This window comes from Gobio gobio (assembly GCF_949357685.1).
Source record: "Gobio gobio genome assembly, chromosome: 14".
In the NCBI taxonomy this organism is placed as follows: domain Eukaryota; kingdom Metazoa; phylum Chordata; class Actinopteri; order Cypriniformes; family Gobionidae; genus Gobio; species Gobio gobio.
The window spans coordinates 41,300,294-41,320,496 of record NC_137107.1 but is presented as its reverse complement, the minus strand read 5'-3'; the positions used below and the strand labels follow the sequence as shown (position 1 = coordinate 41,320,496).

The following is a 20,203-nucleotide window of genomic DNA, read 5'->3' as shown; positions in this document are numbered from 1 at the left end:
GGACAGCAGCTTAGCGCACACAGAGCGCACGTTACCGGAAAGGTCACGCCTCTTACCATAACGGGGATGCATGCGCTCAATGATCTCTAAGTACAGCGTCCCTGGGAAAGCCAAACAAAGGTGACTTGACTCCGGGATGAAAATAACAGCATCTCGACGACATGGCGACAAACAAAATATACAAACGCAACCGAACGCAACACTTCCTCTTATCCACGCGGGAGCAACAAGACCACGCCCCTTTTTTCGCGTACTCTTGTGGGCGGAGGTTAGTCGACAAACTGCTCTACTGACGTAATTAAAGCAGGATGTACAGAGATGTAGTCCCAACCGGCCGTTCGCTGTAGGCTTTGAAAGGGAACTTCTGTTAAATAAAATATCTCGCTTGGCATTGAACTTTGAGCTTTATAATTTTACAGGTATTATATATGCTCTAACAGCAACATTACACACTAACTAAAGTTTGAAAAATGGGATCACGAAGAACAGGACCTTTAAAATAATTTGATAAATTCATGACATGTATCGCATTATTCTATTAAACCTGTTTAGTTTGAAGTAATTTTTAGTACATTTAAATAATACATATTATTTTATGTTTTGTTATCGTAAACCCCCAAAATGTCAGGTGGTGAACAAATTAACAGACTAAGAAAACCATTTTAAAGGGTGTCTTAATAATAAAAAATTAAGTTCTATGGCATAATTTTTAGGTTTGAAACCTTTCACGTTCCAGTTTCTGGTACCTGGCACTGCGCCCTGCCCCATACTTTGGGCAGGCCTGCTGCCGTATTTTGGATCATCATATATAGCTTTTTATTGGTTAAATATTTGCAAAAACCCTAAGACAGAGATGAAAAGGGTGACCCATAGTAATGATTTACAGATAAAAAAATGAGCGTAAAGACCGGACGCTTCTCCAGAGAGGAATCCTTATATTTTCAATATTTAAACATTAGGGTTGGGAATCGTGAGAAATTTTCCGGTTCCGGTTCCGGTTCCGGTTCCGCCTAACGATTCCGGTTCCGATTCCGGTTCCATTAAAAGTATTAAACAAATAGTGGTAAAGGAAAAAGGCACAATACGCAACTCAAACAATCCATTTTGTGTTTATTACTTGCTCTAAAATTTATTTACAGGTTGGCAATGTCAAAAAAGTCCTGTACTGTACATATATTACAGTTTTAATTAAGCCATTCTTGCAACACATTTTTTTTCAAATGAATTTTGTTTCACCTCTGAAATTGTCTTATTACATTTTATCTCTCTGTCTCTGAATAAAACCAAGTTATAAATTATATTTATTAGTTATATTTATTAATTAGTTATATATTAATTTAATAGTAATTCAGTTATTCAGTGAACTTGTAAATAATAAATTGCAATTCAGCATTACAAAGGTAATTGTGCCTAAACGCTCACCTAAACCATGGTGACTCAACGGTTGACAAATATATATATATGTCCTTTCACTATAAATCTGGTATAAGCCCTGTGGCACTCTGTGCTGTAGCAAATGTTTTGTCAAATTGCTAGTGCAGCCTTTGCATGTTATTAACTTTTCACGTGTTACATTTTGCTTCATTATCATTCATTCTTTGGAAATGAATCCATACTTGTGACTTTCTCTTCGCCATGCTGGTGGTCAACGAGAAAATATGTGACGCAAAACCGTAAATGTGTAGCGCGAGGGCTTTCAGTGCTGAACTGCGTTTCACTCCTGGAAGCGGCAGGCAACGTAATTAATATTCATGATGAGGTGAGCCAGGGTTGCCAGGTTTTCACAACAAAACCCGCGCAATTGCACAATCGTTTCAACCCGCGGACATGAAACACAGCCCGCGGCAACAGTGGAAAACGGGAAAGCGGGAAAATCACGGAGTTGGCAACACTGGCTGTCACTCGCTATGAAAGGATACGCTTCCAGCGCTTCGCACACACATTGCACCAGAACCGTTTTCGGAACCGAAACTAAGCAATTTCGCGCGGTTCTGGTATTTTTCACAAATCAGTTTCGGTTCTGCATAAGAACCGGTTCTCGGTTCCCAACCCTATTAAACATTTTTGTTCTGCTGCGTCCCTGTGTGTATAATAAGCAGAGTGTACGCTCGTTGTGAACCCGCCTATAGGTGCATATTACTAACGCGCCCTTTAAATAACACAAAAAATACTGCACCTTTGACATTTGAGGTTTTTGTTTGTCAATGGCGCAGTCGTTTTCAGTTGCCTCAAAATAGCAAAGTGCCAACAATGCGCCTGAACACCCCTCGTTTTCAGACCAGCACACCCATGGGCGAACAGATGGGCGCCAGTGCATTTGCTATTTAAACAACGTGGCGCTGGACGTGAGAATGATAATTGCGTCGAGCTGAAGCTAGCAAAAAACACTTGCGTCATGCCTGGTGCCGCATTGCGCCGGGTGTATTATAGGGCCCCTAGTTTTAATGTTGTTGTTGTTGTATTTGCAGTCGCTCCGGCACCGGTGACCACACCCAAGAGCTCCATCCTGTCTCCTAGTCTACTGTCTGACCTGCAGGGACTCTCAATCTCACCCAGCGCATCAGCCTTACAGGTGTGTGTGTGTGTGTGTGTTTGCCCTTTTTCTGACTATTTGTGTTGTTGTTTCACAGCTCTCTGGAATACTTTATTCTGATCGGTCATTGAGTTATAAGTATGAAATGACTGCTAAAGTGTACATTTAACTGTTTATTCATTCTGTTCAGGTTTATTTTGCGTTAATGTCCGACTGACTGTACTTCTTGTCATTTCCTCTCCAGTCTTTTATTCGTGTCCATCTAGATGTCTTGTATGTTCTTTGTTTCTTTGTCCTGTTGTATTATAGATTGGTTTTTCATTGCCTTCCCTCTTTCTTCTCCACTAGTGTGTGTCCAGCTTGTGTGTGTGTGTTGTCAGCGTATGTGATTGTTGACCTTTTGCAGTATGAAGGCTCCTTCCTCTCCCGTGAGAGTCCTGTGTCAGGGAGAGAGGGATGTCAAGAGAGCGAGAGGGAGGGAGAGATGTCACTAAGAGATGAATGAAGCATGTGTGGTCATTTCTTCTCAAATACTATCTGTGTCTTTCTCTTTTAGGATTGACACATGAACTGTAATATCCCTGCGGCCCACAGACACCTCCCGACAATAACACACACAGTCTATACGCGTGTTTGTAGACCGGCACTGCTGTCATATTTCAACCAAAAGATTCTTAGTGGGGTCTGGACCTTGATCTTATTGTTTGAGCTATTTTGTGGTTTTTTTTTACATTTTCATATGTTCAGAAAGACCGCACTAACTATATGCATACATAGTGATATTTTTTGTTGAAAGGACAATTTATTCATATAAATATAAAAGTTAATAAATGCTAACGAGTGGCTGGCATTTCAGATGCATTACCGCTTGCTACAAACTACCTATTATTAGTAATAACAGTTTGAATATATTTTAAAATGTAATTTATTCCTGTGATCAAAGCTGAATTGTCCGCATCATTAATCCAGTCTTCAGTGTCACATGATCCTTCAGAAATCATTCTAATATGATGATTTGCTTCTCAAGAAGCATTTCATGTTATTATCCATGTTGAAAATGGTGCTAATTCTTTTTCAAGTTAAAAAGAACATTTTATTTGAAACATTTGAAATACCTTTATTTGTAATACAATACAAATAATTTGTAATACAAATATTTATTTCTTATAAAATATGGTGTATAAAAAAGGTACTGACCCCCTAACCTTTAAAAAAGTTAGTCCACCTTATTTTTTTCTGTTCTAACAAAAATAGCCACTTGTCCAAACATATTAGTAGACCTGAAGTAATTATTGTGTAAACTGGCTCAGATCAGTTAGCTTGAAATCTTCCGAACTGGCTGATGGCAGAATAGCGAAAGTACGCAGGTTTCAAAATCTTAAAGACAGACTTGTCAAAGGACACTTTGCTAAGTTCCGCCCTCCTTGGGTTCAATTGCTACCTCAGACAAGCTTTGCAGATCATCCCATAGGAATGAATTGGAGATTTCCATGAACAGTGTAATTTTCAGGAAAACATGAAGAGTTCAGATGCAGAAGCCGCTAAATGCCACCTCCGTCAAAAATGATGATATTGAGTGAATGCTCTCCGCACATAGTATACGTTCATCAAATATTTTGGCTTCAAATCCGCTAAGCGTCAGCCCATTCAGAAATACCGGTTCGTTGGCAGAAACCATTAAACGCCAACGCCTTTGTCAGTAAAAGCCTCTAAATCCACAGAAACCAATCAGAATACACGAATCAAATCGTATTATTTCAAGATGAATTACAGTGTGTATTAGCCTGGATGCCAGCCGAACTTAGCCCCGCCCACAACATTTGAGGTCAGGAAGTTCGGTCTGGACTTGATCCGTTGTGGAGCAACTATGCTCGAACCAGAGCTGTTCGGACCAATCAAATTGTCAGGGTGGGCTTTATATGATGATGGACAGATGATAAACAGTAACGTCATCATCCATGTCACCAAAGAGTGCTTGTATTGAATTCGTTCTAATCCTTACGGTTAGAACTTAATCCATTGCTCTGATTGGTTGTAGGTCTATCCAATTGAGTGCAGAGGCATTTTCTTTCCTGGTTCGGTTGAAACACGCCCCCATAATCACAGCCCAATGGAGCAGTATCAGACTCATATTCTGACTAGAATCTGAGTATGACGACGTCAGGCTTGGTGTCTATATGAGCTGGCTTTCAATTGCATGTTTTATCCTGTTTTGTCCATCGTTGCTGTTGCAATGACTTTGCGACTAGCATGTAAACACAGCTGTATTCCTTGTGCTGCTGTAAAACTCTGACTGAAACAGAGGTGAAAGTCACTTGCATCACAGCTCCCCTACTGTGAGGATCAGTTTCTTCATTGTTACATTTTGAATTCTGCTTTCATCATTTGCAATCATTCTAGTTGCTAGTGATTTTACAGCGGTTTACTATGTCTTGTTGTCCAAAGAGGTGGACTTAGAGGTTTTTGCAAAAAACAGCACACTTGAACTTAGCTGGTTTTGTAGCAAAAGACAAACTGGTTAAATACCAATGAATTGACTAAAGTTACAGTTTTGAAAATAAGGCATTTCAATAACTGACTAATAACCTTTTCATTGCCATTAAAGTGAAATTACTGAACCTACACATAGGAACATGATAAAAAAAAAAGCAAATTTAAAAGAAAACTTTTCAGACGGACTTAGAGGTTTTTGCATCTGAACTCTTCACATGCCCTTAACCCCTTTACTGTCACCCCCCTTTTTGAGAATAGACATGAAAATGCACTATTCAAACATAAATGGCTGTAATTCAAAAATGCTTTGTTTGGTCTTGTTTTAAAGCTACACTGTGTAACTTTTTTAGTTTATTCTTAGCTAAAAACAATTAGTTCTTTCAAAAATATATGTGCTCATTAATGTATATTTACTTCTTTCAAGTAATAAAGTATTCTCGTAAGTTTATAATATGCCATTGAAAATACATACGGGTGAGGGGTTCGAATGCGGGTCGCCATGTTGCCCCTCCATCTTGAAAGTACATCAGCCAAAGAGGGACATACCCGTGAATTCAAGCTTCGCCTTTTGCGTTTTAACACTCGATGGCACCGTGTCGAATGTGGACCAGGTCGAACTGGAAGCCATATTAATCTTGGACTAAATCGCCCACCGTAGGAGTTAAAACGAAATCGGAATTGAGAGGAAGAGAAACTAATATTCACTGGATGGTCATATACCTTTTCACCGCTAGATGGGGGAAAATATCACAGTGTAGCTTTAAAGAAGATACTCGGCAGATTATTAGTGAAGTGAAAGCGATTTAAAATATGAAAGTATGAAAAAAGTTGACATTTACTGGAAAAGAAAAATACTGTACTAAATATTTTTTACTTTATATGAAATATATATTTTACAAAAAAAAATACTTAAAAATGAAAGCCAAGTTGTGTTCCAAATTTGAAGATGATATCACAAAAATTGAAGTTCCCATGAGATTTTGTTTAGGCACAATACCAAAAATAGCCACATTCTATTGATTGTTTTTTTATGCATTTGCCTGTACATTTCTGTCCAAATATCACTTCCATCACAAAACAGACACCAAATATGGAACCTTGAGACCTTTCCGACGATATGTTTTGTCAAGATTAGAATTTTTTTTTATTATAAAGTAGTTAAAATAAATGTTGTAATATGAATCATGACACCGCCCACTAGGGGAGGAGCCTGCTAGAAGAATTTAGATTACCATGTCCATGGTAACGCAACGTCCGATTTCAAAACGGTTTTCACAGGAAGAATTTTAAGTTTGTAAGCTTTCGAATGATACCTAATTTATGATAATTACTAAAATATATGATACAAAAAAAGCAATCAAAAAAAGCACACCAAGTGTCCCGCCAGCGGGACGGTGACAGTTAAGGAAATAATTTAGAGATTTTATAGCATTTTTTTTCTGCCATTTTGTTCTTTAAAGATTTTTTTCAGTGGAGCGATTTAAAAATTGTTAAGATTGAATAAGAAACCAGACTAATGCCAAAATGTATGTTTTTAAAATATTTGAACATTAGAAAAAAATAAAACAATTGTGGAGAAAATGGTGGCGAAGGACTGGTTAGCGAAGGATTGTTAATGCATCTTTTCTTTTTTAATAATATTGTGTTTAATAAATACGTTTTCTATTAATTTAATTCAAACTGATTTTTAGTTTCGTGTACATCCCAATCTGTGACTTTAAATTGTATTGTATCATATATTCCAATTTCCAGATCAATTCCTTCATGGTCTCCAATTTCCTGTGCTTTTTTCTGATATTATTAGCATTCTAGTTTTATTAAAAATGGTCAAAAATGCCCCAAAAAGCATGCAAAGGTCATACTGAATTATTACTTTCAGTATACGAACATGCTATTAAACCAAGAACAGCGCTGTGGTTGAACTATGATTACTGATAACACACGCTCCTTGATATCCTGGAGCCCGAGAAAACTTTTCAACTTCCATCTGTCAGAATTCCTATTCTCCTCCTGTCCATCACTGCAGGGTTGCCCCGGCGACCTGTATCACCGCGTTGGGCGGGTGCTTTGATTGACAGGCTCGTCAGGACCGGGCCGCTGCGCAGCTAGAAGCTGTTAGGCACAGGTCATTAGAATACTACCCACGAGCCTCGGCGGGCAGGCTAATCAGAGCTGAAATAAAGGGTGAGATTGAGAGAAAGAGAAAGGGCTTATTTAAAGTCAATGCTATGCATAAATACATTACAGGCCGCTATAATCTTAGTCACGGTGGATAAACCTCATCTCTCTCGCTCGCACATACATGCATTCAAACGTGGTCATTTATTATGGTGTGTCACGTCACACAGCTGGTCTTTCTTAGCTGCGTGCATGCAGATGTATGAAAATATATTCATATGACACTGCTGCGCGCGCGTGTGTGTGTGACTTTGGCAGGCACGGGTACAGATGAAATAACGGTGTGTGAAATAGAGAGACACTCCGATGCATTCTGGGATGGTTAGCGGCGGTATTTAGCCGATCCGGGGTCAGTGTGCGAACTATCTGCCTCGGCTCCTCCCGTTTCTAATAACATTTTGACGTGCGGATCTGCTCTGAAATACTGTTTAAGCGCACGCCGGGGGAGCCGGCTGATAACTTTTCATTCATAATTAGCACGGGGCGAATGGGGGCCGAATGCGGGGCGTTGGAGGGAAATTGAACTGTCAGTGTAGGGCGAGCGGGGGGCGAACGAGGGCGAGCGCGGGCTGAGCGCGGGGTGGGGGGCGTTTGACCCCATCACAATCCGGGGGCCGCGTCATAATTTGTTCATTTGGTGCCCATCAGCCGGTCGGCGTTGCTGCGGTGACCCCGTTCTTCTCGGAGCACGCTCAGTGCCGTCCTCATTATGACTCAGCAGCAAGGTAGAAACGCACGTGGAGACTCCGACTCGTGCTGTCAATCACATGTGCTTACACATTTTAGCATCGTTTGTCGTGCACAGTGAGACCATTTTGATTTGATTGTGTGCTTAAAGTACACGGTTCAGTATTTTCCAGAGGACTTTGGTTGGCTGGACCTCAGACTTTCTAGGGGGGTCCAGGGACATGACGGTCCCATGGAATTTTTTTTTTTTTCTGTGTATTTAAAGTTAAATGCATCAATCTGGTGCACTTTGAGAGCAAAATTAAGAGTTTCCAACAATTTCCAGTGACCAAATTGTACAGAATAAAATAAAAAAGCCTTTGCATTTACATTGACCTAGAATTAAAAGACTCAATACAGGGTCATTATAGTTAACTAAAACTAGAATTAAACCATTAAAAAAAATTCTTTACTTGATATGAAGTAAAATAAACTTTTAAATGACATAAAATAAAAATATAAAAAAGATATTTCAGCTTGTTTCCAAAGCATCATCTTTCATTTTCAATAGTTTTAAATATTTACTAAAATAACTAAAGCTGAAATAAATTAATAAAAACGATATAAAAATATATAGTTATAAAAAAAAATATTTATATATATAAAAAAAAAAAATTAAAAAACTAATTCAAAATATGAACAAAAACTATACTAGTATCTCTTTTATATTATGATACTAAAATTACACTGACCCCTATTTAGTTGTGATAGTGTCTCAGTCCACATTCACTCTGGTGTTTTTAGGAAGCCAAACAATTGAATATAAATAATAATAATAATAATAATAATGTTATAATATCATTATCTCTAAGATTGACATACAGGGAGTGCAGAATTATCAGGCACGTTGATTTTCTGATCATATTTTTTTTCCAGGCACATTTGACCAATTCCAAACCACAGTAATCCTAATAACTACTATTAATTTAGTATTTAATAATGTATAAGTGATATATAATTGTTCATGAAGGCTGGAAATGAAAAACACCTTATATTCAGGTGTGCAGAATTATTAGGCATGTTTTCTTTTACAGATAAATTGAGCCAAAAAAGAGATTTAACTCAGACTGAAAAGTCAAAAAGTATTAAATGCCCATGAGAAGGATGCAATACTAATGCAATACTAGACATTGCAGTTAAGGCGTGACCATTGGACAGTGAAATGCTCGTTGGGTCAGCAGGATCTGACAAAAACAGGTGGTGAAGAAAAGACACCTGTTAACTGCAAAAGAATTAAGAATTAAGGTGAAGAATTAAGGGTGAAACCATCAGGAACCCTTTAGTCTCCAGCGCCACCATTTTCCAAAGCTGCAACCTACCTGGAGTCTCCAGAAGTGCAAGGTGTCAGGATCTCAGAGACTTCAGTTAGGTAAAGAATCCTAAAAAATGACCCCCACTAGATAAGAATCACAAGCTGAAGTGTTGTAAAATACATGAAGAAGGTTTTTTTATAGGCTTTATGGACAGATAGGTTGAGAGTGACTCTTGAAGGACCAGCACCACATCCTCTAGTACCACTGTTTGAAGAATTCATCTTCCAGAATCTGGCAGCCTATACAAAAACCTTCTTCATGTATTTTACAACACTTCAGCTTGTGATTCTTATCTAGTGGGGGTCATTTTTTAGGATTCTTTACCTAACTGAAGTCTCTGAGATCCTGACACCTTGCACTTCTGGAGACTCCAGGTAGGTTGAAGCTCTGGAAAATGGTGGCGCTGGAGACTAGATTAGATTAGATTAGATTCAACTTTATTGTCATTACACAAGTACAAGTACAAGGCAACGAAATGCAGTTTAGGTCTAACCAGAAGTGCAATAGCAGCAAGTGCAGGATATACAATGGATGCGTAAGTGCAGGACATGGATATGTACTGAATATATATAAATATGTATAAATAGAGAGACGTTATTACTATAAACAGAACTGAATTTACAGGTGAATATGTACAGTGAATAAATATACAGATGGCTATTACTATAAACAGAATTTACAGGTGAATATGTACTATGAATACAATATACAGATGGCTATTACTATAAACAGAATTTTACAGATAGAGGTATACAATAATATGTTAGGCTAATATGAGGAATAGCAGTGGATTAGGGTAGTGCAATAAATTATGGACAGAGCTATCCGGAGAAAAGTGTAAAAGTGCAGTGGAAAGTGGTTGCATATTACAGTTAGAAGTACGGTGCAAAATGCAAATGTAAACATTGGTACTATAAATACAGTCGGCAGTGCAAATGAGCATAATCCAGTTAAGATATGGCAGTGCAGGATGCATATGTAAACAGTTGTTACTGTGATAAACAGTCGGTAGTGCAAATAAAGTGAAGGAAGATGTGAGGTAGGAGAGTTATCAGTTTATGAGGGAAGTGGATCAACGGGGGTTTGAGTTCAATAAAGAGACAGCTCTGGGGAAAAAACTGTTCTGAAGTCTGCTGGTCCTGGTCCGGTGGATCCTGAAACGCCTGCCGGAGGGCAGGAGAGAAAACAGTCTGTGGGCTGGGTGAGAGGAGTCCTTGAGGATGCTGCGAGCTCGATGCAGACAGCGTTTCCTCTGGATGTGCTCGATGGCAGGCAGTGGAGTCCCTGTGATGCGCTGGGCAGTTTTCACCACCCGCTGCAGTGCCTTGCGCTCCGCAACAGAGCAGCTCCCATACCACACTGCCACACAGTTGGTCAGGATGCTTTCTATTGCGCAGCGATAGAAGTTCACCAGGATAGCCGAGGAGAGCTGATTCTTCCTCAGTGTCCTCAGGAAGAAGAGGCGCTGGTGAGCCTTCTTGACCAGGCTGGAGGTGTTGGTCGTCCACGACATGTCCGCCGAGATGTGGATCCCCAGGAACTTGAAACTGGAGACACGCTCAACAGTCATTCCATTGATGTGGATGGTGTCGTGTGTGCCTCTTGACTCCTTCCTGAAGTCCACGATGAGCTCCTTCGTTTTGGTGGTGTTGAGGAGCAGGTTATTATCAGCGCACCATGTGGCCAGGTGCTGGATCTCCTCCCTGTAGGCAGTCTCATCGTTGTTGCTGATGAGACCAATCACCGTTGTGTCGTCCGCAAACTTGACGATGGAATTAGATCCATACACAGGCTTGCAGTCGGCGGTGAAGAGGGAGTAGAGAAACGGGCTTAGCACACAGCCCTGTGGTACGCCAGTGTTGAGTGTGATGGATGTGGAGCAGGTGGATCCTGAACGAACATTCTGGGGTCTGTCAGTTAGGAAGTCCAAAATCCAGTTACACATTGAAGTGTTGATGCCCAGGTCTCCAAGTTTGGCAATTAACTTGGATGGGATGACAGTGTTGAATGCTGAGCTGAAGTCAACAAACAGCATGCGTGCGTAAGTGTTCTTATTGTCCAGGTGAGTGAGCACAGAGTGCAGTGCCATGGAAACGGCATCCTCTGTGCTCCTATTGCTGCGGTAGGCAAACTGGTGTGAGTCCAATGTGGATGGTAGAGAGTCTTTTAGGTGTTCCAGGACCAGCCGCTCAAAGCACTTCATGACGATGGGTGTGAGTGCTACAGGGCGGTAGTCATTAGGGCACCTCGGGCTAGAGCTTTTCGGCACTGGCACAATGGAAGTGCGTTTGAAGCATGTTGGTACAGCTGCTTGGGCAAGAGACAGGTTGAAAATGTCTGTAAAAACCCCAGCGAGCTGCTCCGCACATGCCCTGAGCACACGTCCAGGGATGTTGTCTGGTCCAGCAGCCTTGTGTGCGCTGATCCGGCTCAGTGCCTTGCAGACATCTGTGGAGGAGAGTGTGATTGGTGGGTCAGCTGAGGGTTTGAGCTTGGTGGCAGTTTCTCTGTTGTCTCTTTCAAAACGAGCGTAAAAGTAATTTAGCTCGTTCAGGAAGTTGACATCAGTGGCTGCGGGGGTGGAGTGGGTGGGTTTGTAGTCGCTGATGGCCTGAATGCCCTGCCACATGCGTCGAGGCTAAAGGGTTCCTGATGGTTTCACCCTTAATTCTTCACCTTAATTCTTAATTCTTTTGCAGTTAACAGGTGTCTTTTCTTCACCACCTGTTTTTGTCTGACCCTGCTGACCCAACGAGCATTTCACTGTCCAATGGTCATGCCTTAACTGCAATGTCTAGTATTGCATTAGTATTGCATCCTTCTCATGGGCATTTAATACTTTTTGACTTTTCAGTCTGAGTTAAATCTCTTTTTTGGCTCAATTTATCTGTAAAAGAAAACATGCCTAATAATTCTGCACACCTGAATATAAGGTGATTTTCATTTCCAGCCTTCATGAACAATTATATATCACTTATACATTATTAAATACTAAATCAATAGTAGTTATTAGGATTACTGTGGTTTGGAATTGGTCAAATGTGCCTGGAAAAAAAATATGATCAGAAAATCAACGTGCCTAATAATTCTGCACTCCCTGTATACTATGTAATACATCAGAAAAAAATTCATTGCAATATTTTGTTTGTTTATTTCGTTTTTTAATTTTGTAGGGTAGTGCATCGGCATTGAAAATAATAAACAAATTACAATAGAACAAATACAATAAATACAATAGCTTTGTTTTTTCAGGTAAATCTAACAGTTTTCAGGTATAGACATTTGAATAATCAAAAAAAAAAAAAACTAGTGGTGGGCCGTTATCGGCGTTAACGTGCTGCGTTAACATGAGACTCTTATCGGGCGATAAAAAAAATATCTTCGTTAATCTATTCTCAAAGTTGGGTTGGGAGCTGGGTCTATACTACGCAAGCTATGATGACTTTCACCTTGATATTTTAGCGCGGATGTATACCTAGCCGAATTGCACTGTAGGGGGCGAGAGAACGAACCTTTCTGAATGCCTACTAGTGTTGTCAAAAATATCCATATTTCGCTAAGTATCGATACTGAAATATCTGAAACGATACGATACTCATTTTCTACAGTATCGATATCAGCTGCGCTCTCCTCTCCGACCGACAGCGAGTTGACACGCAACCGCCTTCTCTCATTCAGTCCGTTTAATCCTCTGAACATTGCGAACGGGTGTTCTGTTGGATATTTCTTTAGCATGTTAGAATTGGTGTGACCGGTCTGAATTTCGCACAGGGTTGCACATAACGTTAATTCTACTAATTCCCGCAGATTTCGCGCTCGCATCTGAAGCACACACACACACATACCGCAATAAAGCCGCCTCTGACATACAGGTGCAAAAATGAGCTCCTTTTTCCAGTTTATTAATGGTCAAATACACTCAAAAATGTCTCAATGCCCATCTTGGTGAGTTTTAACGTAAACACAGTCGTAACCAGCTCACAGGAACAGTGTTTGGGATCCATGTGTGCGTCAGGTCATAAAGGGACAGAAGTTATTTATTATTCAAACTACAAAAAGACAAACGATCACTTACGAGCACACATATTCTGAATGCCTTCGGCAGAATTCAAATGAGCCATTTTAATCTAGATTAATTCCAAGATTACAGTGAGATTAATCTAGATAAAAAAAAATTAATCTATGCGCACCACTAAAAATAACACTGCATAGTCTTCACTGTATAAATTAAATTAATTAATTAATACAATGTATCTTTGTTAAAGCTACAAAAGTGATTTTCTCTTTTTTTGTTTGATTAACATTTGTGACACAAACAGCTGCGGGTATATTAGGCTTCTGTCACTTTAAAACGACTGCACAGACTGTTTTCTTTCTCTGTTTACAAACCGACTGCGTTTATGAAGAAACTCGCCGAGGTGGGCATTTTGACTTACTTTTGTCACATGCCCTTTCAAGCACAAATAGAGGAGAAAGAGAACTGAATTCTGTGTTCACATGCTGTCTGCACGGCTCCCTGTCCGCGCACAGAAAACTGCATGCAAGTAAAATGACAAGATGAGCACATGCAAATGATAAAAACTTTCACTCTATGATGGTTAAACTTTGCAATTAATCCATAAATTGCAATACATTCCGATCGGGGAGCAGCTGGCACGTACAGATCACGGATCAACTACGATCCCTATATTTGACATTGCACATCACGATATCTGTGCTAAAGCGATATACCGTGCAGCCCTATTCCCAAAAGGATGTTAAGCACATGCAGAGATGGAGTTTGCAATATTTACTGTGACGCAAGCCGCTCTGAGATGCTTGAAACACGGTGAAGAGTGTCAAAGACGTCTATTTACAACATGTTTTTGAAGCGTTAATTATTGGAGCCAATAACAGACATATACACTCTATTACCAAAAGTATTGGGACACCCCTCCAAATAATTGAATTCAGGTGTTCCAATCCTTCCATGGCCACAGGTGTATGCACAGAAGACGCCAACTTTCTGCAGAGTCAATAGCTACAGACCTCCAAAACTTCATGTGGCCTTCAGATTAGCTCAAGAACAGTGCCTAGAGAGCTTTATGGAAAGGGTTTCCATGGCCAAGCAGCTCATCCAAGCCTTACATCATCAAATGCAATGCAAAGCGTCAGATGCAGTGGGGTAAAGCACGCCGACACTGGACTCTAGAGCAGTGGAGACATGTTCTCAGGAGTGACGAATCACGATTCTCTGTCTGGCAATCCGATGGATGAGTCTGGGTTTGGCGTTTGCCAGGAGAACGGTACTTGACTGACTGCATTGTGCCAACTGTGAAGTTTGGTGGAGGGGGGATTATAGTGTGGGGTTGTTTTTCAGAGGTTGGGCATTGCCCCTTAGTTCCAGGGAAAGGAACTCTTAGTGCTTCAGCATACCAAGACATTTTGGACAATGTCCAACTTTGTGGGAACAGTTTTGAGATGGCCCCTTTCCTGTTTCAGGAAGATGGAAAACATTATGTGAATAGATTGCTGTTAGCGTTTAACACAAACTCGTCCAAAACAGCGCGCCGCTGTGTGGATCTGTCCCATCGGTCCGTGTTGTGCATGTCAAATAAAATCAGTCATAATCAATAAATGTAATTTATAATTTTTTTGGTTTCAATATTTATTTATTGATCCTTAATTTAGTTTCAAATAGCCTACAATTTCTGAATGTTATTTATATATAAAAGCACTTAAGTTATTCATGATTAAGTATCGTATTTAATATCGTGAGGCAAAAGTAGTTAGAATGAAGAATAAACTGAAATTCACGGCATTTCAACAACAACTTAATACAATAAAATGATTTCCCCTTTGCTTTCCCCCGCCTGTTGTTGTGTTCTTGGCGCACAGCAGCTGTCCACCATGTTGAAAAAGTAAGGTCTGGTTTTAAATGATTGTTTGACCACTATAGATACTAATGCTACAGCCGCTCTAGCGCTCCGCTGTTTGCCTGCAAAATGGCGGAGTTTAGATTGTGTGACGTCAACCTCCGGAGCTCTAATAGTGTATGTTGTGCGTATATACAGTGTATATATATATATGTATATGTATGTTGAGCTTGTGAACACAATGGCCAATCAGAGGTGTTTAAGAATCCGTCCAACAGTGCTAGAGGGAATGCTGGTATATTCACATTTTAAAAATTTCAGTACTGACGTCGGTGCTTTTGCCAACACTGCAACAAACTATATACGTATTTAATTGCATTGTTTGTGTGCCATATCGCAAATTTGATCTTAGTTTGATAGTTTGACTGATGCTTTGCAAAAGAAATGAAGCGAAGCACAACGTTAGATGCTTGCGTCTTTGTACGTGTTGTCATTCTGAGTTTTGCTACACAAATGAAGCTCGCTCATATTCCTTTACGTTTGTTTTACAGCCTTCAGTATTAATCACTGTGACTTTTAACATTTGACAGGATCAATGCTTGCGCTCACACACCTCGCCATTTCACCAAATGACATTTTTCTCTTGCAGACAGTCTCATAAACAAATGTATTAGATTTCAAACAGAAATAGAAAATAGATTTTTAATTCTCTCTGCTGTATGTCCTCCTGTCCTCCGTTCATCCTTCTTTTCCCTCCTCTGCTTTCTTTCTCTCTCTCCCTCTTTATCCCGGCTGGCGGATGTGTTTTGCATCTGTCAGCAGAATTGGGCGGCAGCTGGACAGAGAGGATGCTGGGATATGTGAAGGTGACTAGAGCGAGTTGTCATCCATCACTGAGGTTTCCTTTAAGCTCATCCATAATAGAGCCCCTCAATCAAGCTCCCCTTCACACAGGAGACATGTCCGAGCGTGCGCGCGTGTGTGTGTGCGAGACGGTGCGGTCAAGGTTACTCTTTTCTTTCGGTTATTTACTCTTCCACCGCCCAGCGGAGTTGACCACTTTATAGGACGTGTGTGTTATATTGGTGATCATAAGCGATGTGTTGTATATTGGCTCGTCCAGTCCTTGAGGACACTGACAGGAGCGGTTATCATGAAATGGTGGATACAACACAACCTGCGTATTTCTGTGTGGTAAATCTGACACTGTAAACATTATGACTACTTTTATCAACACAGACCGGTTTGACACCTCCAAAAGCATGGCTGTAAATTTAGGGTGTGTGAAAGCGTGTGTGGTTTGGTAGGAAGCTTACAAAAGGATATGGCACATCTAAAGGTGCTTTCAACTTCACTGCCGGGCTCAAGTAACGCTATTGTTTCAGATAAACCAACTCATTCGTACTGTCAGGTTTTCAAACCAATTTTATTTTGGTTTGTCTAGTTTCAGTTGCGCCACCCGTCATGGTGATTGTAGGTGATGTGGAGGCCTGTACAGGAGCCCTGCAAATTTCTGCAGGATTCGAACGCCCATCATTCACTCATTTCTTCATATTACCCATCCTAGTTTGTTTCTTTATTATTACTTTACTTAACTTTACTTTATTTTTTGATAAATAATTGTATATTAAATAATAAGTCAAGTAATAGGTATTTAAATGTATATCAAAATAAATTATAAAAATATAAAACATTTAGTATTATCTGTATTTAATATTAATATTTCAATATAATGAATATCAATATATGAATTTTTCTTATAATTATATTAACAATGTTATGTATATTTATTTGTATATATATATGTGTGTGTGTGTGTGTGTGTGTGTGTGTGTGTGTGTGTGTGTGTGTGTGTGTGTGTGTGTGTGTGTGTGTGTGTATTTAATAATAATATTTATATATTTATAATATGTACTATGTATAATTATTGTGTGTGCATATATATAAATACACACTCCTTCATGTATATATTTAAGAAATATTTGCATGTATATACTGTATATATATTTATATCATTTATTATATAGAAAGATAAATATTTTATATATCTATATATACATATAAAGAAATCTTAAATATATACATGCAAGTGTGTGTATTTATATATACATATTATTATTATTATTATTATTATTATTATTTTATTTAACCAGGATAATCTCTATCTAATCTATTCTCTATGATATAAATAAATAAATTTGTCTTGGTGTCTTATTGTTAAAATGTTGTGAAAACATTAATGGTCCGCAGACAGAGCCTTGAGGTACTTCAGGAGTCTGAAAGGATGCAATTTTTCATTACAAATTTTTAGTTTTTTTCCATTGCACTATTTTTAGCTTTTATAACATCCCTCATTGCTCTATGAAAGAGCTCCAGTGTAGGGTTGCAGATGGAATCCATAGCTCAGAGCGATTGCTGGTGTTGAAGACCGAGCCGCAGCCAATAAATAAATTGCAGGCAAAAATGTCATCCCCGTCCAGGTGTTCAGGAGTGCTGTGTAGAGCCAGAAAACTGCCATCAGCCGCCGATCTGTTCTGCTGTCACACAAGGTAGAGAGAATCCAGAGAGTCAGGAGTAATGCATTGAGACGTCAGTGGGCTTTCCACACTCGTCATATCGATGGCAGCCGGTGTCACAGGACGCAATTCAGGCATGACGATTGGCCTTTCTTTTCTTTGGGACATTTACAGTGATTTTTTTTTTTTTTAAAGCAAACTATTGTAACGTGTGAATGTCTATGATACGGGATTCACTAATAGAGACTTTTTTGCTGATACAATTGCGGATGATTATTGCTGAGAGCAGATATATTGGTTATACTTAAAAAAAAAGAAGAAATGAATACTTTTATTCAGCAAAAATTCATTAAATTGCTTAAAAAGTGACAGTAAAGATTTCTCTTTTTAAATAAATACTTTTGAATTCTATTCATCAAAGAATCTTACAAGGAAATGGTCTCCACAAAAATATTAAGCAGTTTTCAAAATTGATAATAATCATAGATGTTTATATACTCTAAAAAAAAAAGGTTCTATATGGCACCAAAAATGGTTCTTGGCTCGTAATCATAGGGGAACCTTTTTAAGTGCTATATAGCAATTTTGGTGCTTCAGCGGTTCTTCAGCGGTTCTTCAGAGGTTCTTCACCGGTTCTTTGACTAAGGTGCTATATAGCACCGCTACCATATACAGAACATGATAAGATATGGTGCTATATAGCACCAAAAGTGGTTCCTCTATGATTACGACGACTAACCTTTTTTGGTGCCATATAGAACCTTTTTTTTTTTTTTAGAGTGTAGAGCAGCAAATCATCATAGTAGATTGATTTCTGAAAGATCATGTGACACTGAAGAATGGAGTAATGATGCTGAAAATTCAGCTTTGACCACAGGAATATTACATTTAAAAATGTATTAAAATAGAAAACTATTGTTTTAAATTGTAATATTTCATTATATTACTGTTTTTAATTAGCCTGACGTCGTCATACTCAATTCTAGTCAGAATTTGAGTTTGATACTGCTCTATTGGGCTGTGATTATGGGGGCGTGTTTCAACCGAACGAGGAAAGACCTCAATTGGATAGACCTACAACCAATCAGAGCAACGGAGCGACGCATAACGTTAGTTGTCAAATGTCAACAGAACTCAACTGCACTGTGTTGCCAAGTCCGCGGGTTGAAGCGACCCCAATTATGTGATATACAGACCCAGGAATGCGAATTTTAGCAGGCAGCCCTGCCAAAATAACACATATTTACCCCCCAAATGCCTTTTTGGAGAACCCCCCCCGGAAAGCTATTGGGCTTGTTTTTGGCTAGTTTTGAGTAACGTTAGCAATTGGGCGGGTTTTGTTGTAAAAACTTGGCAACCCTGTCGCACGCTGGAATAAGTAGCCTAACGTTAGAAGAAAAAAATGAGTGTAAACGATCTTTGCCGGTGTTGTAAAAAAAGAATTTAAGGATACACAGAGTACTTACCAACACGATCATCATTTCTGAGAGAAATAGTAAAGGTGAATGCATATACAAACAAGTTCTCCGTTTAGGACAAATTCAACCCAAGCGCCTTTGATGACGTGGATGATTACGCTACTGTTTATCATCTGTCCATCATCGTCTAAAGCCCGCCCTGACAATTTCATTGGTCCGAACAGTTTCTGTTCGGGCATAATCACTCCTCTATGGAGAAAGTCCAGACCGAACTGCCCGAGTTAAAATGTTGTGGACGGGGCTAAGTTCGGCTGGCATCCAGGCTAGTTTTTAATCTATTTTTAATCAAATAAATGCAGCCTTAATGAGCAGAAGAGACTTCATTCAAAAATCTTGCCAACCCAAAACTTCTAAATGGTTGTGTAAATCAGTACTATATTTTGTGCAAATAAAATCTACCATTTGCACGAGTGAAATCAGACATGAAAACATTAAAATGTGCAGTAGAAAGGGAGGAACCCTTCAGAACTTTTCTAAACTAGCATAAAGAACTATTGATTTGGATTCATATTTTGTATAAGACTAACTGATTCCAATATAGTTGAGCAACCTAATTAGCTTGAAATTGATAATTAAAGCTCTAATTATAGCTTATAAAATGAGGGTTTTTGGAAAGCAACCAAGCGTTACTCTAACGTTCTATAGGCGTTTTACTAAGGTTTCCCTAATGCAGTGGTTCCCAACCTTTTTTACTCGAAGGCCCCCTCCTCTCCGAATAAATACTGCAAGGCCCATAGACCCCCGCCAATGTTATTTAAAAAAAAAAAAACATTAAAAAATATTAACATTCAGTGTTCTTTTTTGCAAACATACTTTGCAGACATTCTTTACAACTTAGAAGTACTTACGCTGCTCAGTTATACAGTACAAAAAGTACAAATAAACAAAAGTCAACCTGCCATACCAAACAAGACCACAGGGAGATGCTAAATGACCTCGAAGAACTACTATACGGGTCCATTCATAATTAATAAACACACTACAATACAAATGAAAAATAAAATTATTCTGAATGTGTGGAAACTTAGCCATCTGAAGTCGATGTCATCAGTGAACAGTTCCTCTGTCAGAACAAACAATATGGAGCTGATGCCCGTGTAACACCACTGAT

At 39.2% G+C, this 20,203-nt stretch overlaps 1 protein-coding gene across 5 annotated transcripts in view; it reads left to right on the top strand.

The window, feature by feature from the left end:
• Positions 1-20,203, top strand: part of ap3b1a (adaptor related protein complex 3 subunit beta 1a) — a 96,857-nt gene that overhangs the window by 47,518 nt on the left and 29,136 nt on the right. For all 5 annotated transcript variants that reach the window (XM_079834310.1, XM_079834308.1, XM_079834312.1 and 2 more), the window contains exon 22: positions 2,469-2,572. In XM_079834310.1, the coding sequence (XP_079690436.1) occupies positions 2,469-2,572 (104 nt within the window). The remainder of the gene's footprint in view (positions 1-2,468; positions 2,573-20,203) is intronic.